Source organism: Podarcis melisellensis, assembly GCF_964234715.1.
Source record: "Podarcis melisellensis genome assembly, chromosome: 14".
Lineage (NCBI taxonomy): Eukaryota > Metazoa > Chordata > Lepidosauria > Squamata > Lacertidae > Podarcis > Podarcis melisellensis.
In genome coordinates this window covers 190,802-218,103 of record NC_138546.1, presented here as the reverse complement: position 1 = coordinate 218,103, position 27,302 = coordinate 190,802, and the positions used below count along the sequence as shown (strand labels likewise).

General features: G+C 55.0%; 2 protein-coding genes across 8 annotated transcripts in view; one reads left to right on the top strand and one right to left on the bottom strand.

Annotated features, from left to right (window-relative positions):
• AXIN1 (axin 1) lies at positions 1-22,499 on the top strand. Of its 4 annotated transcripts, none has more exons than XM_081889138.1 (11): positions 1-75; positions 1,010-1,990; positions 10,075-10,215; positions 13,031-13,127; positions 13,358-13,495; positions 13,988-14,523; positions 14,888-15,064; positions 15,716-15,961; positions 17,284-17,391; positions 20,469-20,636; positions 21,307-22,499. In XM_081889138.1, the coding sequence occupies exons 2-11, from the start codon at positions 1,110-1,112 to the stop codon at positions 21,431-21,433; spliced, it is 2,619 nt and encodes an 872-aa protein (XP_081745264.1). In that variant the 5' UTR covers positions 1-75; positions 1,010-1,109; the 3' UTR covers positions 21,434-22,499. The 4 variants fall into 4 exon arrangements, with proteins under 4 accessions (XP_081745264.1, XP_081745266.1, XP_081745265.1 ...); XM_081889139.1 differs by having other exon boundaries at positions 3-75; positions 13,991-14,523; XM_081889140.1 differs by lacking the exon at positions 17,284-17,391 and having other exon boundaries at positions 2-75.
• Positions 22,500-23,421: 922 nt separating this feature from the next.
• The window catches only part of PDIA2 (protein disulfide isomerase family A member 2), a 31,220-nt gene continuing 27,339 nt past the window's right edge, over positions 23,422-27,302 (bottom strand). For 2 of the 4 annotated variants that reach the window (XM_081889209.1, XM_081889212.1), the window contains 4 exons: positions 25,453-25,573; positions 24,210-24,391; positions 23,957-24,046; positions 23,422-23,869 (listed from right to left, as the gene is read on the bottom strand). In XM_081889209.1, the coding sequence (XP_081745335.1) occupies positions 23,789-23,869; positions 23,957-24,046; positions 24,210-24,391; positions 25,453-25,573 (474 nt within the window). In that variant the 3' untranslated portion in view covers positions 23,422-23,788. The remainder of the gene's footprint in view (positions 23,870-23,956; positions 24,047-24,209; positions 24,392-25,452; positions 25,574-27,302) is intronic. The other 2 variants (XM_081889210.1, XM_081889211.1) reach the window with 2 other exon arrangements.

Sequence of the window (27,302 nt, the reverse complement as noted above, 5' to 3'; positions counted from 1 at the left end):
GGAGTCCCGGGTCGGCCGGCCTTGCGCGGCGGCTTCCCGTCCGGGTCCGCGGCCGCGTCGCGCCTCCTTGTCCCGGTGAGGGAGACGGGCCTGCGCCTGCTGCGGGGCCGGGCGGGCGGGCGGCCGCCTTCACACGTGCCTGTCGCGTGTCGGGCGGGAGGAGGGGCCCCCTCAGGAAGTGCCCCCCCTCTCGGCCGGCCGGGTCTCCGCCGAGGGACCCCCGGGGTCATCCAGCCCACCCCCCGCCAGCCGGAGACCCAGGGGCGCCTCCCCAACCCTTGGGGCTGGCTTTCCCCAGGGCAGCTGGGCACGGGGGGGGGACGGGGCGGGGCTTCGTGGGCCCCCAGAGGCTCCAGAAGGGCTCTCTGGGGCACAATGGAATATAGAATGACTCTCCTGCTGTGCCAGAGAGCGAGCTCTGACCTGCCAAGGGCTGCCCCCTCCCCTCTCCCCTGCGGAGTGCCCTACCTGGGTGGGTGGAGCAGCCAAGTAATTTCGTGGTCCCCGAGAGGGGGCAGTGACAATAAAGATATTATTATTATTATGATTATTAAGAGCCCCCCACGATACTTCGCACAAATAATATTTTCGGGAGGTTTCTTAAAAGCCCCCGCTGCATCCTTTTGCATCCCGGTGTGCTGTCAAAAAAAGCTACACTCGGTCTTGATCCCCCCACCCCCTTTGGGCCTTTCCAGGATCAGGACCAGAAAGGGAACTTTGCATCTTATCTTTGCAGTGCATGAATTGACAGGAAGTTCTTAGGGGTTCAGGGGGGGGCATCCCCCGTCTGAGGATGGGGAAAGGCGCGTGTACTGCGTTCAGGTCCTTTGCGTGGCTCATTCGGGGCCCTTGGCTCTCTTAATTTGGGGGAGAAGATGCTCAGCTTCTTCCCTCTTGGCCCGACAAAGTCTTGCCTTCTTTTCCTCGGAGGAGCGGGCTGCAGGGCCTTGGGAAGGGTGAGCCTGCCAGCGTTGCGCTGCTTTCTAACCCTCCTTCTCCAACCTTGCAGCCGGCCGTGTGTCTTCCCCCTGGGGCAGGGGCTGCTGGGCCGCTGAGGCGTGGGCCGCCGTTCTGCTGCTGCTGCTGCTGCGCCCGCGGATGCCGTCAAGATGAGTGTGCAGGGCCAAGGTTTCCCTCTGGACCTTGGGGGGAGCTTCACCGAGGATGCTCCCAGGCCCCCGGTGCCAGGAGAGGAAGGGGAACTCGTTTCCACGGACCTGCGGCTAAGCGGCCACGGGTTCTACTCCGGGAAGTGCGATGCCATCAAAACCGAGACTTCCACGGCCACTCCGAGGCGCCCCGACCTGGACCTGGGCTACGAGCCAGAGGGGAGCGCTTCTCCCACCCCTCCCTACCTGAGATGGGCAGAGTCTCTGCACTCTCTGCTGGACGACCAAGATGGGATAAACCTCTTCCGGACCTTCCTGAAGCAGGAGGACTGCGCGGACTTGCTGGACTTCTGGTTTGCCTGCAGCGGCTTCCGGAAGCTGGAGCCGTGTGACTCCACCGAGGAGAAGAGGCTCAAGCTGGCCAAGGCCATTTACAAAAAGTACATTCTGGACAATAACGGGATTGTGTCGCGGCAGATCAAGCCGGCCACGAAGAGCTTTATAAAAGATTGTGTGATGAAGCAGCTGATCGACCCGGCCATGTTTGACCAGGCCCAGACGGAGATCCAGTCCATGATTGAGGAGAACACGTACCCCCTCTTCCTTAAGTCGGATATTTATTTGGAGTATACAAGGACGGGTGGGGAGAGTCCGAAGGTGTACAGTGACCAGAGCTCAGGGTCGGGGACAGGGAAGTGTCTCCCCGGCTATTTGCCTACCCTTAACGAGGACGAGGAATGGAAGTGCGACAAAGAGGTGGAGGAGGAGATGGCCGGCCGGGAGTCTGCTCCCTCCAGCCGGCTCACCCAGAAGCTCCTCCTGGAGACGGCCACGCAGCGAGCCACGTCGTCCAGGAGATACAGCGAGGGGAGAGAGTACAGGTGAGAGCTGCAGGTTGTCTCCGCGTGAGCCACGCTTGCTTGCCCCACCACGTGCCCCCACCTCTTGGGGCAGAAGTCTGCTTCCGCCGGGTAGCAGGGCAGGATGTGGAGGTGCCCCCTGGCGGCTGGGGAAGAGCTGAAAGGGGTTACAGGCCCAGCACTTCCTACTTTCAGCGGCAGAGATTTGAGCGAAGCTCATCCCCTGCCGTCTGCAATGCTTGGCTGCGGCCCCTGCCTGAAGCTCCTGGCAGTTTTGCTGTCCTGCCTAACTGCTCTTGCAACAATTTTGGTGAAGTTATCGATAGATGCATTGCTGGGAATTTCTCCAGAATTGGCCTCTGAGTCTCACACCGTCTATTCCACCCCACCCCAACAACTTTGTTATAACCTAGAAAAAGCTCTAAACTTATTAGAAGAACATAGCGCATAAACAAGTAAGATTTTTTTTAAAAGATCCACTCAGTCCAGATATCCCACGATCTACTTCCAGGCTCAAATTGCATTTTATTTTATTTGTCTCTCTTTGCCCCCCACCCAACCCCAGCACCAGCAGGTTCTAGAAACAGCAGGGGAACTCCAAGAAGTGCTTTTGCAGGTCCCCCTCCCTCTTGCTAGGCTCTGGAGATAAGCTCTTCCACTCCCTTCGCCTATTTCATTTACTGTCTTAGCAGTCTGGAGGGCAACAGCTGGATCTCATCGTCCCCCAAGCAAATTCCGCCCCTTGTTGCAGATGCTGGGAGCCTTCCGTTTTGAGTACTGTTTTCATCTGGGTTTTGAGACAGGAATGTTGCATGCAAAACCGCAAGAGAAGGAGGCGCTCCTCTGATCTCTTGCTAGTTTACTCAGGAGGCTGAGAAACGATCCCAGCTACTGGGCCTTCCTTGTGGAGTTTGAACCTCCAAGTCCGGGGTAGGCAACCTAAGGTCCGGGGGCTGGATGCGGCCCAATCACCTTCTCAATCTGGCCCGCGGACGGTCTGGGAATCAGTGTGTTTTTGCATGAGTAGAATGTGTGCTTTTATTTAAAATGCATCTCTGGGTTATTTGTGGGGCATAGGAATTCGTTCTTTTCCCCCCTCCAAAATATAGTCTGGCCCACCACATACTCTGAGGGACGGTGGAGCAGCCCCCTGCTGAAAAAGTTTGCTGACCCCTGCTCCAAGTGCTTCTGGGAGAACATTTTCCTGGGGGCAAAGTTTTGGAACTCCTAAAAGACCATTTCAGAGAGAGAGAGAGAGGTTTATGACTTGTTCCTCTGTATCGCTATGGCATTCCTCCTCCTGAACTCCAGATGACCATCCCTGGCCTTGGAGTTTTTCCGGATACAAAAGGTCCCAGAACTTTCCCCTCCTAGATAAGAGATGGGGAACTTTGTAGGCCAGCAAGTAGCCAGCCCTAGCTTAAGCAAGGCCACCATTTGACACTACACAGGTCAGACCCTGAGACTTACGCTGTGGCTCTCGTGGGCAGGTGAGTTGCTGGAAGTCTGCACAGTTGTATTTAAAGGGTGGTGCTAACATCCAGGTGAGCTGCTGCAGTTCAGGCTGTGTTAGAAAGCAAATCACCAAATGGCACCTTAAACCTCAGTTATGGTCGCCACAACGAAATGCTTAGGCGCCATTCCCTGCCCCCCCCCCCCGGCCGTCGGGGATGATGATTTATACTACTTTATATTTTAAAGAAAATATGTTAACATCAAATTAAACAATCCAGAATAAAACAAATTCAAGCTTCAATGAAAACATTTCAGATCCTTCTCTATGTGACATTTTGCTTTCCCCATATTTATTTACCTACTTAATCTATATAGCTGCCCGTAGCAGAAGGGGCGTAGTGCTTAGAGTGTCGGACCAGGGCCTGGCAGATCAGGGTTCAAATCCCCACTTAGTCATGAAGCTCACTGTGTGACCTTGAAGTCAGTCACAGCCTTTGAGGGTCATTGTAGGGATCAAACTGAAAAGGGGTGTGTGAACCATGGACTCCTTGGAGAAAAAGATGGGCTATAAAGGCAATAAATAAACTCTTCTGCTTCTCCGCTTAAGAAAGCTGGAGGGGCCAGCTTGGCACCCAGAGATCTCCACGTGGGCACGATTGGAACCGCACCAGTTGCAAAACGCGGCTGGCACCTGGGGAATTTTGAACACTGGTTGTCGGGGATGGGAAGATGGTAGCTTTGAAGTAACTTTGGCTGAGTTTGGTAACCATTCATTGTTTCTCTAGACAGCAAGGCCTACAGAGGTTTCTTCTTGTTCTGCAGTGACAGAGTGTGCGTCTTCCTTGTTTATGACTTGCGAAGGTGTGCAGGGGGGGGGATTATATGGGTCCACCTGTGATGCTGAAACAGCGACACAAAGCACAGCCTGGAGCCATTTGGAAGGACAAATTCTCTGCCTCCCTTGCTGGTCCCTATGGCAGAGTCACACCAGAGTGAAATGTGTGGGGTGGTAGTCTGCTAAGTTTTACTCGGAGTAATCCCTTTGAAATGAATGAACACCCTCCATACAGGTCCATTAATTTCAACCGGTCTGCACTTGAGTAAAACTCAATTGACCATCACCCAGGATTACCTCTGGCAACGTGGTTCCCGAATTCCCTGTTTTAAGGTCGCCAGTGTGCTTGGAGATGGGTAGCAGTCCCAGGAACAGGGTCCTCTGGATGAATTGTGACTGGGGGGGGGGGGCGGCTGTCAGTACCACCTTCACGAAAAGCATTCCAGGTGGCTGTTCCTTGAAAGCCCCTTTTGCACCCAGCCCTTGAATTGCACGTGAGGCGGTGAAGCCCTTGCCTGCCATGACAGAGCAATGCTGGTCTCTGAAGGGTGTTCCAGGGGGGAGGGAGGGAGGCAAGGGGGCGGAGAGAAGCTTTGGGACCTGATGGGGCACCTGCTGATGCTGAGATGGGACGGTCAGGTGGGGATGCTTTGCCTAAACATCCTGTTTTTGTTCATGGCTGCAGGTGGTGGTGTGTTTTCTTTGCAAAGTACACCTGTGGTCCTTGTTTCTTAGGGGCTGCTTTCAGACTCCTAAGGAAACCCTATTTCAGGGTCTGTGTGAAGAGAAACCTTCTCCTTCCGCTCCTCCTCCCCAGTTTCCAGAGCTAGCAAGAGAGGGCAATCAGAACCACCCAGAGTGGCTAGGGAAACCCAGCCAGGTGGGCAGGGTATAAATAATAAAATTACTATTATTATTATTAAGCAGAGCCCACAGCCACCTGGTTTTCTTACTTCACTAGTTTAAAAGTTGCTGCTGCCCTGCGTGAGGGATCAATGGGATCGTCGTCTTTGGGCTCCGATACTGGCAGTGGAAGTGACAAGCTTCAAAGCCGTTTTAACCCCAGTTCCCCCAAAATCACAGTCTCATTGGGTGTTTGTTTCGTGTTTGAAGTTGATGCACCTGAATCAGTTTGGAGTTCAACTTCAGACTGCCCCTTGGTGTGTTTCCAAGAGAGAAGAACTCTTTCAGCTTCAGGAAAGTGTTTGTCATGGCACATAATGTGAAAAAGCACATTCTCCTCCTCGCACAATTCCATGTGGGAGTTCCCGACCCAGGAAGGGTCTTGGCAGTTTTGCCTGCACACTTGGGCGGCTGTTTTTCTCTCCCTTGGAATCACCCAAATGAGCCCTCCTTGCTATACATTTGCACAATCTTATCGAAGGGAGGTAGACTTTTTGACTGGATCAAAACACAATTTGCCACACGTCCTCTGTGTTACAGGATCCATTTAAAGATCTTGACTGCCTCTTGGAACAAGAAGTCCCATTTCTGCATGAATATCTTGCCGATTTTGCTGTTTCATTTTTAACCATTTCCACCATGATGTCCTGCCTGCCTTTTCACAGTCGTGGAACGCAAGGCAGCACCTGTGTTCTTTCCAGGAGGCTCCCCCCCCCCAGACCTGCCCGCCTTCAGCAGAGTAGCTGTGCCAGGTGTCTCCAGACCATAAAGCTCAAGTTGGAAATGTCCTTTGTGGGTGCAATAGACACCTGCGGCACTTCCTACAAATAATGGGAGCTCCAAGCACGCAGGCTTTTGCTAGCTGGGGGAATTTATTTCTGCAGAGGGGTCTGCCTCCATCCCCTTTTCGACAGCTAATTGGATTGGTGAGTGTGATCCGAACGCACGTCCCGCCTTGCAGGCATCACGGCATCACCTGTTGCTGCTGCTCCTCAATTGTGCACCAAATGTTTGGGGTAAAAATAGACGGCAGAATGGAGGGGTGAGGAATGGATGCGACTCTGTAAAAACGCTTTTCGGGGGACATTTTGCCCCTCTTGCACCGCATCCGAAGTAGCACAGGTGTTTTAAAAAAACAGCCCCAGAAGCTTTGCAGATGGGATTTGGCTGAAATGGAAAAAGTGGCTCCGAATCTGGCGGCCTGGGAGGGGGCGGGGGAGGCTCTTGTTGTTTAAATTGTTGAGATTCCTTCTGAGCTCTGCAAAGAGAGACGTTTCAGCCACCAGAGCTGAAAGCCCCCAACTTGCTCACGCTCAAGGCCGGCCTGTGCCACTAGGTGAAGCCAGGCTGGTATGCGGCTGGATGCAGACTGGGCCCCTGAGCCCACCTCGTCCCTGGCCTGCCCTGGGGATGGGCATCCTCGGACGACTCCTCTGGGCTTTTAATACGGAAACCCGCAGCTTGGGACATGGGTCTGTTTCCGTTGGGTCGGGGCCTGTCTCCTTCCTTGGGTCTTCGGCCACGGCCTGACCCTTCCACTCCCCCTTGGGTCTGTCCACCTCTCAGACTCTTGCCCAGGTCCTGCGTCACACAGCCAGAATTGCCTGCCAGAGGAGGCCTCAGCCCCTTTGCTCCTCCTCAGCCTCCTCTGCAGGCCTTGTTTCCTTCCAGCCCCCTGCCCCCTCCGGCCAGTCCTCCTGCTCCTCCCCGGCCCTGACTCTCCTCCTCCCCTTCCCCTCACCTGAAGCTCCTCTTCCTGGCATCTCAGCAGCGTAGCTTGCTCCATCTTTCCCTTCCATCACCAGTGCTGAGCATTTCTACCAGTCCCTTAGGTCAGGCCTCCTGCTAGCATGTTCTGGTGGAGTGTGTGTCCTCCCCCAATCCCGCTGCCCCTCTTGCTTTGGCCACTGCAGGCTGCTCTTGGCCCAGCTGGGTGTCCTGAGCCACGTGGAGGTGGCAAGGGCTGGCGTGGCCCTTTGCTTTTGCCCATGCTGGGACCTGGGTCCTGCTCCTTGGAGGGGAAGCTGGCCCCGGAGGCTGCCTGCACCCGCGGGAACAATGGCTGGCGTTCCCGAAACAGGAGGCCTGCTTCCCTAGCCGAAGCCGCTCTTGTAAACAGGGCAGGAAGGGATCTGGAACAGTTTGCCCCCGTCTGTGTGCGGACGGTGGCGTTTCTTTCATTCCTTCCTTCTGCTCATAGTAATGCATTCCAGATGAAAAGCTCCCTGGAATTTCTGTTAATAAAGGGAAACGTTCATGGCTGCCTGCCCTGAGCTGGGCCTGGTGGATGCGGAGAGAGCCTGGGCCTTTCTGGGAAGGGCCACCTGGAGTAGCTCAGGGGCCGCTTCTTGCACAGCCCGCAAGGCAGGGACGCTGGTGCCTTTGGGGAGCGCTCCGCTGCCTTGGGTCAGAGGAAGCCTCGTGCTGGCACCTCCGAGGGCCCTAAACGTGGATCAGCCTGATCTCCAGATCCACACCCCAGGGGGGCAGTATGCGGGTGGGTGAAGGACGCAGGTGCTTCTTCCAGAATCCCTTTCTGTTTGCCCCACACCTGGTCATGTTATTGTTGTTGTTGTGTATTAGATTTATAGTCAGCCCTTTCTTACAAGATCTCAGGGGGTGAGTCACAGGGTAAAAATGCAAGGTAAAAGCACAAGTAAATAGTTAAAGCAAAACAAGGAAAACACAATAACCCCCCAAGCATATTTAAAAGTCTGTAGAATATTAATCAGCCTTATGTGGTGTTTTAAACTGTGCTGTCCCTGATCATGGCTGGCTGGGTCTCCCTTTGGGCATTCCACGTCCACAGGGAAGCATTTTTTAACTCCAGCCTCAAGTGAAAAACCCCAGGTCCCTTTCCCACTTTCATTTATAGCAGGGATGCGGGTGGCGCTGTGGTCCAAACCACTGAGCCTCTTGGGCTTGCCGATCAGAAGGTCGGTGGTTCAAATCTCCCCTTCGGGGTGAGCTCCCATTGCTCTGTCCCAGCTTCTGCCAACCTAGCAGTTCGAAAGCACACCAGCGCAAGTAGATAAATAGGTACCTCTGTGGTGAGAAGGTAAACAGTGTTTTCATTCGCTCTGGCTTACATCACAGTGTCCTGTTGTGCCAGAAGCGGTTTAATCCTGCTGGCCACATGACTCGGAAAGCTGTCTGTGGACAAATGCCGGCTCCCTTGGCCTGAAAGCGAGATGAGTTCCGCAACCCCATAGTCGCCTTTGACTGGACCTAACCGTCCAGGGGTCCCTTACCTTTACCCATTTATAGCACCTGCAAGAGCCCAGCCCTGGGGGTGGGTGATACGGGGTCCTTGCTCCTTTGCTCTCTTTGGGAGACTTCTGCCCAGGAAGCCTTTGGGCAGATGGAAGACCCTCTCCAGAGGTGCACGTGAAGCAGCCTTGGGTCCTCTCTGGTTGGCTGCCATCTTCTCTGGTTGACCACGGCTTTCCAAGGGTTTTCCCCAGTGCTTTCCGCCACAACTGTCAGGGAATGAACCGGCACCTGAGCTCAGCCCCTTCCATGCCTTGGCTGCCTTCTTGCGAGCCCAGTTTTGGCTTCCTTGGTCCTTGACCCAGTGCAACGTGGGTGTGCCTTGTGGGGCTGGTGTTCTCCCTCTGCTGGCCGCTCAGTGCCATCTAGTTTGGGAAATGGTGGAGGTCTGTGCTGGGGGGCTTTTGTACGTGTGACCAGACACCTTTGGCACTTCCTAGTTGTGGGGCTGCTTCTCTGCAGGAGCTTCCAAGTTGCTTCTGCCCCCTTTGCAGTCCCCATTGGTGGGACCCAGAAGGTGCCAAAGGCAAATTGTACCATCCCCCCCCCCCCCAATACGGACTATATTGGGACCTTTACAAACAGTTACCAAGCATGAAGTGCTGCTTTCCAGGACAAAATACATGTGCATGTATTATTGTCTTGTATACAGCTGTAAGGCAAAAAAACCGACTTGGAAAATCTTCTACATTAAAGATTAGGCTGCCTTCCTCAGGGTACACGTCAGTCTAAAGCCTTCAGATGATTTCTCCATAGCGGCTGCTGTGACTGAGATGGAAGGGAGAAGGATATAAATTGAGAGCGTGCAGAGTCAAGCCCACTTTTCTTTGTTATTCCTCTTATCACCCTCCGGTGGTGAGTTAAGCTTCCTCTAAGTGCTGTAGTCCACCCACGTTGGCTCCATGTTTCTGGGGTGGCTCAGATATATAAGCCAATTGCCAAATGGCACCTTAAACCTTGGTTATTATGGTTGCCACAACCGAATGTCAGAGGCGCCATTTCCTGCCAGTGGGGAATATTCTTCATCGCCACCGTTCATGTCTCTACCGCTTTATATTTTAAAGAAAGAAGATCTCAAAGTGGTTTGCAACACATTAAAACCTCAAAATCAACCATCCAGAGTAAATAAAATTCAGGCTTCCAGGAAAATATTTCCACTCCTTCTCTAAGGGACATATTGCTTTCTCGCTATTTATTTACCGACTTAATATATGGAGCTGCTCCATAGCAGAAGTACTTTAGGAAGGCAGTGGGGTGTAGTGGTGAGAATGTCAGACGAAGACCTGGGAGATCAGAGTTCGAATCCGCACTCTGTCATGAAGCTCACTGGGTCAGTCACAGCCTCTTAGCCGACCTCACAGGGTCATTGTAGGGATCAACTGAGGAGGGGCATGAACCGTGGACTCCTTGGAGAAAAAGGTGGGAGACAAATGGAACAAACAAACTCTTCTGCTGACCTGCTTAAGAAAGCTGGAGGGGCCAGCCAGGTGGGCATGTCTGTGTGGTCACAGTTGGCACCCACACCAGTTGTGAAATGCACTTGGTGCCCGGGGAATTTCGAAGGCTGGATGGGCGGGGTCCTCGAGGGACTGGAGTCCGGAGGGTGACCGGGACCCCCTTCTCTCTTTCTGCTCCTTTGCAGGCATGGGCCTTGGAGAGAGCCAGTCAACCCTTACTACGTCAACACGGGCTACGCCTTGGCACCCGCCACCAGCGCCAACGACAGCGAGCAGCACAGCATGTCCAGTGACGCCGACACCATGTCGCTGACAGACAGCAGTGTGTGAGTACCTGTCCCGAGAGAGACACCTGGGATTGGGCTGCCAGGACAAGGGGGCGGAGCAGGGAGCAGAGGGGGCGTGGCCTGCACAGGAGCCCTCTCCAGGCGCTGCTGGACTCCAAATCCCAGCAGCCAGCTTGGCCCCCTGGGAGCCAGGGAGGAGGAGGAAGGGGGGAGTCGAAGGCCAGCAACATCTGGAGGGAGCCAGGGGGAGCCTGCTTATTGCTGCCTTGATTCGATTTACTGTATTTCTACACTGCCTTCCATTCCAGCGAATCCCAAAGTGGCTTACAAACAATAAACAGCAACAGTGGAACAGAGCACCGCAAGAACAGCCTGGAATATAATACGATTACATATAGTACATGTAATCATTAACAAATAGCCAGTAAAACCTTTTCGGTTAACAAACCAGCAACTAAAAAATAAGCTAAGCATCACAGTTACAGCATAAGTCATGTTATATGATTAACAAGTCATCAGTAAAGCAGTTATAATCTGTAAAACAATATTAGCAAAATGGCAGCTTGCCTCGCCCTTCCCACTGCTGCAGGCAGGTAGGCCTGTCTCCCAGCAAGTGGCTGACGGGAGTCTTGTCCTCGTAGCCTGCCTCCCATTGCCTGCTCCGGCTTCTTCTGCAGACCCCCTGGGCTTTCCCAGCTGCGGGGCTAATAGCTCCACACACACAAACCCGTCCCCTGGCTTCTGGGAGAAGCTTCCCATTGCACTGTGGGCGAGGGCTCTCCATGCCAGGCCTCCTTTGGAGTGGTGGCCAGGTGTGACTTTCCCTGGCCCCGGAGGACTTGTGCGTTTGGAAAGCGTCCACCTGCCTGCGCTCAGAGCCATTTGCGTTGCGCTGAGGGCAGAGACACGGTCGCCACCCTTGCAGCATCACAAAGGTCTCTGCAGGCCTCAACCTTCTCTTCCTGCAGAAATTCGTTTTTGAAACTCCGGATTTATTTAACCTGAGTAAATCCACGCAAGCTGCAACGAGAGCCAGCAGCAGCCCAGGCAAGGGTCTAATGAAGAACAAATGTTGGGTTTACAAGGGTTTTTTTCTGTGCCGAAGGTCAGGAAACTGCCGTTGGAGCTGCAGCGGGGAATGAAGCCCCTTCCCCATTGCAGAGATGCTGGTCGAAGGCGGGTTGCGGTGCTCCCTTAAGAATGATCCCCACAGGCTGCCTATTTCTAAAAATAACACCAAATAAATCCTGAATCTTTGCAGCAATTACAGCTCCACGCCTGAGGCACCCTCCTCCTGGCATGCCTGCCACAGAGGACACATTTGCCAGCCTCTTCTTATAAATAAGGGGGCGGAATATTTAGCCATCTACAGGTTGTCCTGGGAAGTGGGCACCTGCCATGGAAGTGGGGGGGGGGGAGAAGTCTGAGCCGTTGACCGCGGAGGCCGCTGTGGGCATGCAGTGGTGGCAGCCAGCCTGCACCAGAGGAGGATGCTGGCAGGACTTGACGGGGGGGGGGCAAGATCCCTTCTTGTGAGATGCCTTGCAATGTGGCCCTCACACCCTTCCCTGTGGACCTTGCTATCCTGCTTCAAGGTGTGGGCCTGGCATCCAGGGAGGGCTTCTGGAATCAGCCTCTGCGGGGAAAGGCGGCAGCACCACCGGTGTCAGGCGTGAGCAGGGGGTTTTTCCTAGAAAAATAAGTGCCAGTACTCACCATGAAGCCACTACAGTATGTGCCACACTGTTTGACAACAACAAAAAGAGGTGACGGTGTTGTGTGGCCTTGAGTATCCCCTGAAAAATCCTAGTGGTCTCGGGAATTCTCTTTCCAGGAGGTCTTGCTCCCATTAATAATAATAATAATAATAATAATAATAATAATAATAATAATAATGATAATTTCTATTTATACCCCGCCCTCCCCGGCCAGAGCCGAGCTCAGGCCGGCTAACACCAGTAAAATTAAAATAAAAACATAATAGGAAAAAATCCCAATTTAAAATACAGGTTAAAATGCAATTTAAAATGCAGGCTCATTTTAAAAGTAGCCTATAGATCAAAACCATAACGGGAGGGAAACATGAGGGTCAGACTGAATCCAAACCAAAGGCCAGGCAGAACAGCTCTGTCTTGCAGGCCCTGCAGAAAGATGTTAAGTCCCGTAGGGCCCTAGTTGCTTGTGACAGAGCGTTCCACCAAGTTGGGGCCAGTACTGAAAAGGCCCTGGCCCTAGCTGAGACCAATCTAACCACCTTGCAACTTGGGACCCCCAAAGTGTTGTCATTTGTGGTCCTTAAGGTTCTCTGTGGGGCATACCAGGAGAGGCGGTCCCGTAGGTACGTGGATTCTAGGCCGCATAGGGCTTTAAAGGTCAAAAAGGTGCCATTTAAAGGGTGCCATTGAAGGAGTTCCCTTCGCTCTCTAAGGCTCCTTCCCCAGTGGCCCAAGCCTTTGTCTTCTTGCCTCTCGTGGCTCCGCTGTCGTAATTTCTCTGCATATTCTGGGAGACCAGTGGGGAGGGCAGCTGCTCACAGCAGGAGGGGAGTCTCCCTGTCTTCTTCCACAGCCTGCCTACACTCCGCCTCCGAGTCTGCACTGCTCTCTTCCCGCTCACTAAACCCTGTTGCCTCTTCTGCTTCCGACACCTGCCAGCAGTCGGCTCCCTCTTCTCCCTCTGACCACCCCTGGTCGCCCAGCCTCCTTGCCCTGGGGGTTCCCTGGCCGCTGCCTCCCCCTCTACTCTGCCTCCAGCCGGTCCATGACCCCTGGCCGTCTGCGCTGTCCCCCATGCACCCCTTTCCGCCTGGAGCTTGCCTTGCCCTGCGCAAACTGTCACTGTTTCCTCTTTCCAGAGACGGGATCCCGCCGTACCGACTCCGGAAGCAGCATCGCCGAGAGATGCAGGAAAGTGCCAAAGCCAATGGACGTGTGCCACTACCTCACATTCCCGTGAGTCACGCCAAGCCTCCTTCTGTCTTCCAGAGGGAGAGCATCCGCTCTGCTTATGGGATGAGGCCCAGCAGGACCAGCCCCTGGGAAAGGCCTTTCTCCTTCTGCAGCTGCCAGTCAGAGTCGGGAGGGCTGGTGGGCAAGCGAGGGTGGGCTCTGGCCGGGGCCTTGTGCGCTGCTGGGGTGTGGCCAGCCCCTTTGCCAACCAGGGCTGCGTGTCGTTCCCACAGCGTACTTACCGAATGCCAAAGGATATCCACGTTGAACCACAGAAATTTGCTGCCGAGCTGATCAACCGCCTGGAGGAAGTCCTCAGGGACCGGGAGGCGGAGGCCAAGCTGGAGGAGCGCCTGAAACGTGTCCGAGCGGTCAGTAGGGGCGGTGGGGGCAGCTGGGGCTTGCGTGGAGATCCCTGCCCCAGCCTCACCTGGATGTTTCCCAAGCAGTATCAGATGGTTCTGTGCACCTCTGTTCTGTTCTCCTCATTACGTTCTCAGAGACCGGGGGGAGCGGGGCTTGTCACAGGCGGAGAGGCAGACTCCCTGGAGTCTTCTGCAGTCCCTTGACCGCCCCCCCTCCTCTGCTTCAGCCTCTGAGTCTGAACTGCTCCCTGTCACCTGCTCCCTAAATCTTGTTGCCCCTTCAGGATCCAACACCTCCCAATCTTCTCCCACCACCCTGGCTCTGAGCCGTCTTCCTTTGGGGGTTCCCTGGCTGGCGCCTCCCACCTCTCTTTGTCCAGCTAGCCCCTGACATCTCTCCCCCCCCCCCCGTCCAGCCCCCTCACTTACTCTTCCCGGCCGGTGTTCCCTAAGATCTGTCTTCCCCCACCCTCCCTTGACCAGCCTTGTGTTTCCCAGCAGGAGGAGGAAGGCGAGGAAGCCGACATCTCCTTGGGGGCCCCCCTGGCGGGCCACAAGCTCCCCCTGCCGCAGGCCTTGCCCCACTTCGCCCCCCGCTTTGCCGAGATGCAGCTCCGGGACGCCCACGAGGAGAACCCCGAGAGCATCCTGGATGAGCACGTGCAGCGGGTCATGAAGACGCCGGGCTGCCAGTCCCCGGGCCCCGGGCGCCACTCGCCCAAGCCCCGCTCCCCCGAGGGCGGCCTGGCCGGCAAGCTGCACGGCTTCCTGGGGACGGTGCCCCTCGGGCACGGCAAGCACGGCGCCAAGGCGGCCCTCAAGGCGGACGCGGCCGGCCTCCACCACCACAAGCACGTCTACCACCACCACCTGGTCCACCACCACGGGGCGCTCAAGCCCAAGGAGCCGCCCGAGGCGGAGGCCAGCCAGGGCACGCCGGGACCCTTCGCCTGGAACGTGGACGCGCACAGCTACGCTGCCAAGTCGCGGGCCTATGGGGAGAGCCTGGGCCCTCCGGAGCCCTCGGCTTATGGGTGAGTGGCGACGGAGGGGCCCATTGGGACGGGCGTTGGCCCCTGTGAGCCGCAGGTGGGCAGGGGCAGCCAGGCAGAAATACTCAAGGGGGGGGAACGACTCCATGGAGCTTCCTTCCTGGCGAGGAGGATTTCTGGTGCAAGCCAGTGGCAGGATGGAGGGCTGGCGCTGGAAGAGGTCCAGTGTCTGTGGGGCAGTGAGGGAGGGCGTTCCAGCACAGAGAGAGAGCTCAAGCTGACAAGCGCAGGGTTGGGGTCCCAATCCCCTGGGTTTCTGCCGCCTGCAGTGCAGCAGATCACCCCTCCCCCCCATCCCACTCTTGGGAGCAACTCATGACTGAGGCGGTTGTTTTCTTCCTCGCAGCGGGAAAGCTGGCCTGCTCTCCAAGAGGAGCGTCAAGAAAGCCGATTTGGGGAAGAGCGACGGCAGTGGCTATGATGCTCCAGGCTCCTCGGAGGACGTGGAGAAGAACCAGAAGATCATGCAGTGGATCATCGAAGGCGAGAAGGAAATCAGCAGGCACAAGAAGACAGGCCACGGGTGAGAGGGGCAGGGGGAGCGGGCGGTCACGGGTGCGAAAGCTCCCCTGCCGGAAAGCAAGGCTGCCTGGCTGCAGGGGGGAGCCCAAGGGGGCTTGCTTCCTTAAGCAGCACCTTGTTTTAGAGGGGGAAAACGAGGGGGAAAATTCTCCCCCTCTCTGTGCAGCGCCTCCTGTCGCTTCACTGAAGGGGCGCTGGGAAGAGAGGGGGAGAATTTTTTTTTCTTGTTCTCCCCCCTCTAAAACAAGGTGCGTCCTATTGTCCAGTGCGTCCTATAGAGTGAAAAATACGGTATATATTATGTTTGGCTGCCCCCTCTTCCCCCCTCCAGGCCTTCAGAAGAAGATGCCCCCCCAACCTTCCAGTTCCTCGGGGAAGGGGCAGGAGGCAGAGAGGCCCTTATCTGTTGCTCTCCACTGATCTGTCAGGGGGGGGGCGGTTCTTGTGGGGGCACATAGGAGAGGGAGAGAACTGGCCAGACCTTTGACAAGTTTTTTTCCCAATTCCACAAGCAGGGGGACATTGGGCTCTCTAATTCCAGTGGCAGTCTGCGTGATGCTAAAATTCAGGGGGGGGGCGCCCCCTCTTTCACTCCCTTCTACAGCACTAGTTGTACTATCCCAAAACTCTTCCGCTTTCTCCCCCCCCCCAGCTCTTCCGGGGCCAAGAAGCAGCTGCCCCATGAGTTGCCCCGGCCAGTCTCCGTGGAGCGCCCCATGGCCGTCCACCCGTGGGTCAGCGCCCAGCTGCGCAACGTCGTCCAGCCTTCGCACCCCTTCATCCAGGACCCCACCATGCCCCCCAACCCGGCCCCCAACCCGCTGACGCAGCTGGAGGAAGCCCGGCGGCGCCTGGAGGAGGAGGAGAAGAGGACGGGGAAGCCGCCGGCCAAGCAGCGGTACGGCTGGGGGGGGGGCTCTTGGGGGGAGCGGGTGTGTCCTTGTCCTGGCCAAGGGGTTGACCAGGAGTGGGTGGGTGGTTGTCTCCCCCCAGACCCCCTGGCCCTGCACCTGGCGCACTGCCTTTCAGAGTGAGGAGGGGGCTGCTGGGTTTGGCTCCCCGGCAGGCAGGCAGAAGGGCCTTGAACAGCTGGAGATGGGGGCCAAAAGACACTCCCCACCCTCAAGGACCTGTAGCAAAACCTGGGGGGGGGCGGTGTGCCTTGCAGGGGGTCTGCTGCCCTCCAGGGGCTGGTCTGGCCCCTCCACTCCTGGGAGAAGCTGCAGTCCAGAGCTTGCTGCTGGCTGGTGGGTGTTCTGCACAGCCCTCCCCTTTGCACTTTCACCTGCTCAGCAGAGCAGCACTTGCGGGGGGGGGGGGGGGGGGAGAAGAGAAAGCGTCTCCTTCTCCTCTGGGACTTTGGGGTCATGGCTGGTGGGGGTATCTCAGAGCAGCTCCCCATGCTTCTTGCCCCTTGGCGCTCATTTCTTCTTCGACTGGAGGAACAGACAGAGATGCTTTGGGGGGGGGGCGCCCTCTGCTCTGTGCTGCAGTTGGGAGGCTGCGGGGTGAGACTTGCCGGCTCTGTGAGGAAACCCCCCCCCCACAAAGACACAGGCGACTGTGAGGGAGCTGAGGGGGCCTGTTTGCTCCAGAGGGGTGGGGTGCGTGTGTGCATTTGGGGCCCAGGTGACTAGCTCTCAACCCCCTTTGTCATGGGGGGAGGACGCCTCCGCTGCTGGTGGCCTTTGGGGTGTGGCACCTCCTTCATCTGGAGAGCCCCGCTGGATCTGGCCCATCTAATCCGGCATGCTGTTCTCAGAGGGGGCCCCCAAAGGGAACCTGGATGTGGGGCCTGATCCCAGGAAGACGCTCAGCTGCTGTCGATCAGAAGCATCGCTGCCTCAGAGCCTAGCCAGGGGGGCTGTGGGCCATTGAGAGCCTCCTCCTCCGCAAAGTCGTTGGATCCCTTTTTAAACCCATCCACCCTCCTGCCCCAAGCGGCCACCAGGTCGGCTCCTGTTGTGTTTCTGGGCCCCGAACAGAGCTGTGCTTTTGGCCCTGGCCTGGGTCTCTTGCCGGTGCCTCTCCCGGGCCCCCTCCCTCCTTCCCCACGTGGCAGAGCTTCCCTCCTGTTCTCTGAGCCCCCTAGGCAGGCCCCCGGGAGAGGGGCAGAGAGAGGAGGCCCCAGTCCCCCAGCCTTTGGGGCCTGCACCCCACGGGGCTCCCCGGCCGGCTGGCGGCAGGAAGGCTTGTCTAATGTCTGAGATTGTTCCCCAGGTATGCCCAAGAGGTGATCCAGCGAGGTCGCTCCTCTGTCAGGCCGGCTTGCATGCCGCTGCTGAGTGTGGTGCCCGCCGTCTCCGACCTGGATCTCTCCGAGTCTGAGTAGGTGCCCCAGCTCTTCCTGTCTCCTCCCTCCCACCCACCCATCCCGTAGCCTCTCTAGAACCCTCCCCACTCCCCGCCCTGGGAGGCTTCGCTCTGCCGCCTTGCCAGGACCGGCCTCAGCCACGGGGCGGCTGGACCAGGCAGGGAACCCTAATAATAGTAGTTGTAGTAGTAGTAGTAGTAATAATAATAATAATTAATAATAATAAATTTTATTTATACCCCGCCCCCCCTGGCCAGAGCCGAGGCAGCTAACACCAATAAAATCACAGTAAAAACATAATACGGGAAAAAGAGAGGTGGGGGAACCAATTTAAAATGCAGGTTAAAATGCAATTTAAAATGCAGCCTCAAGACCATAAGGGGAGGGAAACATAAGGGTCAGACCGAGTCCAAACCAAAGGCCAGGCGGAACAGCTCTGTCTTGCAGGCCCTGCAGAAAGATGTCAAGTCCCGCAGGGCCCTAGTCTCTTGTGACAGAGCATTCCACGAAAACGGGGCCAGTACTGAAAAGGCCCTGGCCCTAGTTGAAACCAGTCTAACCACCTTGAGGCTCGGGACCTCCAAAGTGTTGTCATTTGTGGACCTTAAGGTCCTCCGCGGGGCATGCCAGGAGAGGTGGTCCTGTAGGGCAAAGCAGGGAGGCTGCGGGGACCCCTCTGGAGCCCCCTTGCCCCCAAGGTGCCCGTTCGCTCGCTGCTGGGAAGCCTCTGATCTGGCAGGCAGCCTCCGCTAGGCAGGTGGAGAGCCTCCCTCCCTCCTTCCCTGCTCAGGGAGTCCTTGTTTTTCTGGCTCCTCTGGTTCCCTGGCCTCAGCCTCCCGCCTGCCCCTGGTGCCCAGTGCAGCTCAGGTGTTAGCGGCAGGTAGTCTTGGGCAGCTTTAAAATGGGATTAGACAAGTTGGAGGAGGAGGGTCCGTGGCTTCTAGGGCTGATGCCCCCTGGTGCCAGTGGAAGGCCGCCTGCTTCTCATTGGGGGGCAGCATCAGGAGAGGATTGCTGGCCTCCAGCTGCTTTGGGCCACGGGGAGAGGGTGCTGGGCCAGGGGGGCCTTTGTGGCAGCAGAGCTCCTCCAGCGTTCTTCTCAACTGTTGTTGCCATGGGGCCTGTGGGGCTGGTTCTGTGGCTTGCCTTTTGGGGTTGGAGAGCTGCAAAGAATGCCAATATTTTTTGCATCTGGCAACCAACATGCCCCTTTGGTTTCAGATGGTTCATGGATAGAACATGAGTCCAAAAAACCCAGGACACACATTTTCACAGATCCTCCAGAAGGAATGCATTTAGTGTTAACTCTGGAAGTGCAGACTTGATTCTGAATAAATTAAGCCTCCTGGTGTAGACAGTCATACCTTGGCTCCCAAACGCCCTGGAACTCGGATGTTTTGGCCCCAAATGCCGTAAACCTGGAATTGAGTGTTCCGGTTTGCGAACTTTCTTTTGGAACCGGAACGTCCAATGGAGCTTCAGGAGCTTCCTGCAGCCAATCACAAGCCACAATTTGGTTTTCAAACGTTTTGGATGTTGAACGGACTTCCAGAACGGATTCTGTTTGACTTCCAAGGTACGACTGTATCATGATCTAGGCCTAGGAGGCTTCTTTTGGTCAGAATCAAGTTGCCATATTTCAAAAAGTAAAAACCAGGGTGCCCCAAAAGTTGTTGAGCTTTCAAAAATGCCAAAAAGAGCGTTGCGTTTCAGAAATTCCTCCCGGATGTCAATTCCGCCTTTGAAATCCCAGTTATATCTGGGGAAATCCGGAAGTATGGCAGCCCTAAATACATTACTTCTGTTAAATGAGCCATCATAGCCACCAGAGGGCCATGAATATTTGTGTTCTGGGCTTTTTAGTCTCATCTACCCCTAAGGGACATGGGTGGCGCTGTGGATTAAACCACAGAGCCTAGGGGTTGCCGATCAGAAGGTCGGCGGTTCAAATCCCCATGATGGGGTGAACTCCCGTTGCTCGGTCCCTGCTCCTGCCAACCTAGCAGTTTGAAAGCACGTTAAAGTGCAAGTAGATAAATAGGTACTGCTCCAGCGGGAAGGTAAATGGCGTTTCCATGCGCTGCTCTGGTTCGCCAGAAGTGGCTTAGTCATGCTGGCCACATGACCTGGAAGCTGTACGCTGGCTCCCTCGGCCAATAAAGCGAGATGAGCACCAGAACCCGAGTCGTCTGCGACTGGACCTAATGGTGAGGGTTCCCTTTCCCTTTATCTTCACCCTGCACTATCTGAAACCAAAGGGGCCCTTGTTTGCCAGATTTGAATTTTATTCCAGCTCTCCTGCCGCACTAGAAGGTTTTGTGTCTGGTCTGAGCACCCGGCCGGCGTGCAAAGAGCCAGGGTGGGCTGGCGAAGTGAAAGGACAGGCTGGCGAGTGGAGGGGTGCAGCCGGGTACCAACGGCCCCTTCATTGCTTGTGCCGGAGCTTGTGCCAGGACGGTTTCTTGCTTTGAGCCCCTCCTGCCCCCTTTCCTACAGAAGGGAGCTGAATTGTGCAGGAGCTGAGCTGTGTGCTGGTCCAGGGCTCTTGGCGAAGCTCCTTGAAGGAGGTTCCTTGGCAAGCGAGGGCTTTTCCCTTAGCAGGGACATCTTGGGGCCGAGTCGTTCCCAGACAAAGAGGTGGCATCCCTTTGTCTGAACAAATCCTTTGGTCTTTGAAGGCAACCAACACCCCCCCTCTTTTGGAAAGGTCTTTTGCTCAGCTCCCTGCCTAGTAAGCGTTGGGGGTATCTGTCCCCCTCTTCCCCAGGTAGCAATGCTGGGATGGCTGCAGCACCCACCCACCCCGGCCTGGGCGTCCCCCTCTCTGAGCTGTGGCTTTTTCCTCTCTCTCTGTTCCTGCCCTTTGGCTATGGGAAGTTCCTGTCACCTGCCGCTCTTCTCCTTTGGGCTTCTGGGACTGGAGAGGAAGCTGTTCTCCCCCAGAGCTTCCTGGGTCCCGGTAGGTGGTGCCTGTGCCGTTCTTGCCCCAGGTTTGCAAGGGAGCCGGTTCCCTCCCTCCTCCAAGGAATTTCAGCAGGTGGTGTATTGGCTTCCCGTCGTGTAAAGAGCTTGCGTTGTGTTTGCCTTGCAGGGCGAAGGTGCAGAAGAGGCCAGGGGCCAGCTCCGCTCAGCCCTGCGAGAACATTGTGGTGGCCTACTACTTCTGCGGAGAACCCATCCCCTACCGCACGCTGGTCAAAGGCCGTGTCGTCACCCTGGGCCACTTCAAGGAGCTGCTCACCAAGAAAGGGAACTACAGGTGAGCAGGGAGGGATGCCTCGGGTCCCTGGGCAAGAAGCCTTGCCTCTGGTGCTTCCCCTCTTTGGCTGGTGGCCTCCAGCCTCTGCCCCTGGGGATGGCAAGTCCCACAAATGTATGGGCCCCAACTCTGACGGTTGGCACAGAACCAGGAAAGAGGCAGGGGGAGGGCGCCCGGGAGATGGATCATGTGCAAATCTCACCTCCGCAAAACCAAGCCAAGTGGTATTTGGAGAAGGAAACTCAAGTCAAAACCCGGTCTTCTTTCATCAGAGCTGAGGAAGCCTGTGCCAAGGGAAACCCCAAACACACTAAATGGCATGTCATGTTCAGAGTTGCACGCTTTCTTCTGAACCGACAATTTCCACTTTTTTGCAGAACATCTAGTTTCTTGGCAGAGAGCAGAATGGGCCCATTTTAGAGGTGGGGGTGGCAGGAGTCGAGGACACCTGAGCTGTGAGGGGAGCCCTCTGTCAGCACAGCCATGCACCACATGACCCTCCTTGAAATTTTGATGAGGACTAGAAACTTGCTTTAAAGCAGGGGGAGCTGTGGGGACCCTCCTGGTGTCGCCAGACTTCAGCTCCCAGCAGCATGGCTAGCGGTCAGGAATGGTGGGAGCTGCAGTCCTGGAGTGACACAGATTTCTCCACTCTCTGCATATCTTGCAGGTATTACTTCAAGAAAGTAAGCGACGAGTTTGACTGTGGCGTGGTGTTCGAAGAGGTGCGGGAGGATGAGGCCGTCCTGCCCATTTTTGAGGAGAAGATCATTGGGAAGGTGGAGAAGATTGACTAGCCCAGAGGAGGCCGAGCGAGACGGAAGCAGCCAGAGATGGGCGGAAGCGCCGGCCAGGGAGGGGGGCAGGGGGGGCACCGGCAGCACTGGCATCCTTCCACACCCGCTGCCCAGAATGGCTCTGCCTCCCCCCTGCCTGCCTGTCTGTGGGGTGGCCACCAGCCCCCTCAACATAACGCCAAAGCTTTGCGCATTAGGGGGCCATTCACTGAAGCCGCCCGTTTTGATATCATCACGAACGGGGCAGTCCAGCCCCCCCCCCAAAAAAGTGCACATGCTTCCTCTGGGACAGGGAGGGCGGCAGCAGCCCCACAGGTGGGGAAGTTCCAAAGGGTGCTTGTTCACCCGTGGAACTAGCTGCCACTTGATACTTTGCACCTTGCTGCTCTATGGCTGGCGGCTGGCCCCTCCATCTCAGTCTTGCTGCCCACCTTGCCAGGTCAGGGGTTGGGGAGGGGGGAGTCTTGAGGAGAGAGCAGATTTCATCATCTAGAGAAGGGCCAGCCTGGTATTTGCTGGGAGCTGGGACGGGACCTCTGGGCCCGCCCCTTTGAGCCTCCTCCTTGTGCCCCATAGATCTGGGTGCTTTCAGTGCCCCCCACCCTGGATGGTGGCTGCCTCTGCTCTGCCTCCCTTCCGGGGGCGGCCTTCGTCTCCCCACTCCCCAATTGCCTGATCCCCCCCGCTGCTCTCCAGGTACCCCTGGGCTGTGGGGGCGCCTGCCCTGCCAGAGCCCTGCACCTTCTTGCGTACGTCACCGAGTGCCTTCAAACGCCTGTTCTGTTTGCCACCCACTGCCCCGGACGGCCTCCTCCCCGGGTCCCGCTTGCCCTCTGTGCCGGTCGGGACCCCGAAGGCCTCGGACCCGTTGCGGGTTTTTCATTTCCCTTTTTTCCTGAAGGGTTCCCTTGTAAATATGTACATTTTCTAAAGATGGCATCAGCCACCAGCGGTTGGGCCAGCGGCTGGCATCTCCCGAATGTTTTTTTCACATGTTGACTTGTACAATTTATCTTTTAAAAGGTACTTGGATAATAATGGAATAAAAGCCCATGTTCAGATGGCAGCTCTGCGTGTTTGTGAGTTGTGTGGGTTGCCGTCCTCTGCTTGCGTGGGGGGGGGGCGAGGCCTGCTCCGACATGGACTATTTGGGGCACCGATCAGCTCACCCTTCCCTGAGACCCCTCAGGAACTGAGCTCACTCAGATGTGGCAACAGGCAGCCCTGGAAGACTCTGGACATGCTCTGGGACCCTTTTCCATGCGGGGAACAGCAGCAGAAGCAACGTTGCTCTTGCAATCTGCGCAGATGCAGCAATGGACCCTCGGGGGGGGGGATTCTTTGCACAAGGATGTCGTATCAACCCCCCCTCCCCATCACTCACTCTAGACCCCTGTGTGCCCCATCTGCAGGGCTGTGTGGGCTGATAGCAAGGTCCTGCCTTGGCTTGCTTTGGGGGCCAGGACCTCAGCCAGACGGGACATCGCTTGGGTGAAACACGCTCTTAATTTAGAGCAGGCGTCAGCAAACTTTTTAAGCAGGGGGCTAGTCCACTCTCCCTCAGACCTTGTGGGGGGCCAAGCTATATTTTTTTGGAGGGGGGAAATGAACGAATTCCTATGCCCCACAAATAACCCAGAGATGCATTTTAAATAAAAGCGCACATTCTACTCATGTAAAAACACGCTGATTCCCGGACAGTCCGCTGGCCGGATTTAGAAGGCGATTGGGCTGGATCCAGCCCCCGGGCCTTGGTTTGCCTACCCATGATTTGGAGGATAGGCCTTGGGTCAGCCCTCGTCCCCATCCCCAAATGGTCTGTGCTTGCTGCCTTTCCCTTCTCCCCGAGGAAGAGTCCCGTGTGACTTCTAAACTAGCGCTGCCACCTTCTAACTAAGCTGCAGAGATTTGCAGCTTTCTCCCCGGGATGGAGGCCGCTGCTGGGGAGGGGGGGACAGGGGGGCTGCTGTTAATGAAAGGGCTGGTGCTGCAATTATCTGCATGTTTTTAATAGATCATCATGATTGATAGATGATAGATTTCGGTTAGTGCTTCATTGCTTTTCAGTTGTTGCTTCCTTCCGGTGTTTTCGTCTGTAAGCCACCTTTGAGTCCCTTTCTGGGTAGAAGGCGGGATATAAATAAATATATAAAAACGAGGAGGAGGAGGAAGGGGCTGCTGGTCTCTTCCCAGGGCAGCATTTAGGCAGGAGGGGGAGCCTGATCGGGGGTGGGGGGCGAAGGGAGCTGTTGTCCCCTACATTGCACAACTCTCATGTGGCAGCTGTCCCAGATCCTCGCGTTTTTGGCCACCGGCAAACGTGCAGCGGAGCTACGAAGGAAGCGACAGCCAGCTCTACAGCTCGTCTCTTGGTTCTGGGGAGCCTGGTGGGCTTGTTCGATTCTCCTGGGGTTCCTCCTCGGGGGTCTCGGCAGCCTGGAAAGCCAGAGCCCATCGTCACCGTGGGAACGGGGACAAACTCAATGTTTGGAGTGGGCATGAGGGGTTGCCGCTGAAACTCACCTTGGTGTCGTCCTGGGGAGGGAACTCACCCCCGTTCTCCAAGAACGCCGAGAAGGATTCCAGGTCTCTGGCGCTCCGGTACTCGATCATCTGGGGTGGAAAACGGGGGGGGGGGTTGGCCTGGCTTTGCCCCACAAGCAGCTGCTGCCTCCCTTCTTCCTCCTGGAGGAGCCTCCTTGCTCTACTGTCCCGGAGGACCTGGGCACATCCTGCGGCCACAGTCCCCCCCCATGCCATGGGGCACCTGCATTACCTTCTTGTCCTGCCCTGCAGGGAAGTAGTAGAGCGTTGGGTAGGCTCGGATGGGGAGCCCTGCTACCTCGTTGGCCGTGGCGTCCATCTCGGCGATGAGGACGTCCTCGTGGTCTTTATATTTCTCCCCCAGCTCTGCCCAGGCGGGCGCCATTGCCTTGGAGTGGGGGCACCAGGGGGCATCTGTGGAAGCGGAAGAGAAGGGATGGAGTTAGGAAGACGCAAGTCTGCTTTGTCGTCAGGCCGGTTCGCCAGCTGCATCCCTCTCTGGAGAAAGCTGACCTGGTTTCAGTTGTGCAGGCTGCGTCCCTCTTAACACCTCGCTGTGGGGCTGCCTTTAAAAATGATCCCACAACTGGCACAGAGGATGTAATGGCTGTGGGTGTTTGCACTGATCTGGTACCAATTGCACTGGCTGCTGGTTGCTTTCTACTCCCATTTTCAGGCCCTGGTTTTAACTGTTAAAGCCCTACATAGTGTGGGACTCTTTGCCCCACTGTAAGCCCGCCGGGACTTTAAGTTCAGCTTCAAAGACCCTGCTCTGTTGTGGCCTGTTATGGCCTATTGGATTGATGGGTAATAATAATAATAATAATAATAATAATAATAATAATAATAATAATTTATTATTTATACCACTCTGAGCAGCTCCCAATCGAGTGTTAAAAATGGGAAACAGGACCTTCTCAGTGGTGGGCCCAGCCTTTTGGGATTTCCTCCTCAGGGAATTCTGGCCCCAGTGTGTAGTCTGGCCCCATTTCAAAGTATCCTGAAGACTTTATAAATTCCAGACTGGTTGGCTGATATACATTTGTTATCACACTGGTAATTTATTTCTATGCGATTTTTGTAATAAATGTTTTCTGAACCGCTTGGAAAGGGCTGGGCTCTGAAAGTCTGCAGAGCAGGCAAGGTCTCTCAGCAGCAATTTCCCTGGAGATAGCTCAGTCAGTAGAGCATGAGACTTTGAATCTCAGGGTTGAGGGTTTGAGTCCCACACCGGGCAAAAAGATTCCTGCAGTTCTGTATATGGATATATCACTGAGCTCTGTCTGTGTACCTGAAAAGTCTGGGTCAAGCCTGTTTCTGCCAACTGGGGATGAGAGGGGAAAACCCCCAAGGAGGGCTGCCATCTGCTTCTTCTGCCCTCCCAGTGAGCTTCCACAGGATGCCCGGAGGGAACGCGGACGAGCCCCAGAGGCAGCTTTGAGGTTCCTCCTCCCCAGTCCCAAAGTGCCACTTACAGAACTTCACAAAGACGCTCTTGCTCTCGTCAAACGCCACTTGATCAAAGTTCCTGCCAACCAGGGTCTTGACGGGCGCCTTATCCCAGTCCTCTGGAATCTCCTCGCTCATCAGGTACGGCTGGAATGATGAAGCAAAGCTTAGTGCTGTGGGTCGGTGGAGTGTTTTTTATTTTTATTTTATTTATGATTTTCAGTTTTATACATTTCAATAATTTTGCAATCATTTTAACATTTAAAAACTGGACTTCCTTCCCCCTCTTTGTGTAGTTCCTTAAATTTATTTTTAATATTCTCTGCACATCCAAATTAATTTGCTCATTTATCCATCTACTTTAAATTCATGCTCTTATAAAACTTCAGGTTATTACAATAATCCTGCCAATGTTCTTATCTGTTTACAGTTTGTTTGTAAATATTCAATAAACCGTTTCCATTCTTTTACAAAAAGTTTGCTATCTTGATTTCTTCTTTTTCCAGTAAGTTTTGCCATTTCTGCCTATTCCATAAGTTTTTGTATCCATTCTTCTTTTGCTGGGACTTCTTCTTTCCATTTTGGGACAAGTAATATTCTTGCTGCTGTAATCGCACACATGAATTAATTTCTGTACAGTTTGGGTAGTTCTCTCCCTATAATTCCCTAAAGGGAAGCTTCTGGGTTTGTTTGTTTTTACAAACATTATTTTAAACATCTTTTCCAATTCATTATATATAATTTCCTAGTAAGCTTTAACCTTACTACAAGACCAGGAGTGGCGAGAGTCTTCGGGCCTATGGGTCTCCCCCCACTGCAAGGGACACAGCCTCCACTCTGCATTTTTGGCCCCTTCCCTACTGCTGGGGGGAGAGGGGGCCTGGCGGAGGCTGTGGCCACTGCCCCACCAGCTCACCTGTAGGGCAGAGCTCCTTCCCATCTGGGGATGGTGGCTGTTAGAATTCCTGCTCCGTGATTGCAGTCATGGGATTGTTGTCTATCACATGACGGTGTATGTTTTCATTCCACAATGTGGGAAGTGACGGAGAGAGGATGTTTTGTGTTACTGTGTTCTGTGAAGTGGGAATATTGTCCTTTGTTCTTTCTCTCTTTGCTGTCTGATGCAAGAGATAGAGGGAGCCATGTTGCAATGCTCCGTGTGTGTTTATATGTAAATAAAGTAGATTAGCCAAAATGCTGAGTTGCTGAGGTCTGTCATGAAAGCTGCGAAGACTCTGCGGATCCCTAAGTATGCTGGTGTTTGTTGGCATCGGTCGCTGTGATGTTCAGGCAGAATAAACCTTTTGAAGCTTCTCAACGAATGACCAGGAGGGAGAAAACATACCAGTTGGGCATGTGTCTCAACCAGGGTCCTACTCGAGTGTAGGACGAGCTCCTGACAGTGGCATCCCTGAAGAGCTTTCAAAGAGACTCCAACCAGAGAAGAATGGCTTATAAAAAGAATGGATTATGCGGAAATGGCAAAACTGATGGTAAAACTCAGAGGACACAGCGATGAACTGTTCATGGAAAACGGGAGACCTTTTTTTTTTTTAGACTACCAGTCAAAATACTTCAGCAATAGGAAATCGCATGCAGGATTTGAAATATGAACAACAACAAACAACACGCCAGCTAATAATATACTGAAAATATTTTTATAATACTATACTGTTTCAAAATTCATAAACAGAAGACATACAATATCTGCATGGGGTCGCAAAGTAATAAGAATCAAATAAACGTTCCATGAACAGGAATGGTAGGAGTGGATTTGAAATATGAGCGGGAGAAAAAAAGGATGATCAGATGGAATTGGGGGGTTTAGTAACAAGTATAAATGCAGCAATTAAGGATTAAAAAACATGTGGGGTGG

Coding starts and splice junctions, on each gene's coding strand:
- AXIN1 (XM_081889138.1), top strand. CDS start 1,110: ATGAGTGTGCAGGGCCAAGGTTTCCCTCTGGACCTTGGGGGGAGCTTC. Junction 1,991..10,074: donor AGCGAGGGGAGAGAGTACAG/GTGAGAGCTGCA, acceptor GCTCCTTTGCAG/GCATGGGCCTTGGAGAGAGC. Junction 13,128..13,357: donor TGCCACTACCTCACATTCCC/GTGAGTCACGCC, acceptor TCGTTCCCACAG/CGTACTTACCGAATGCCAAA.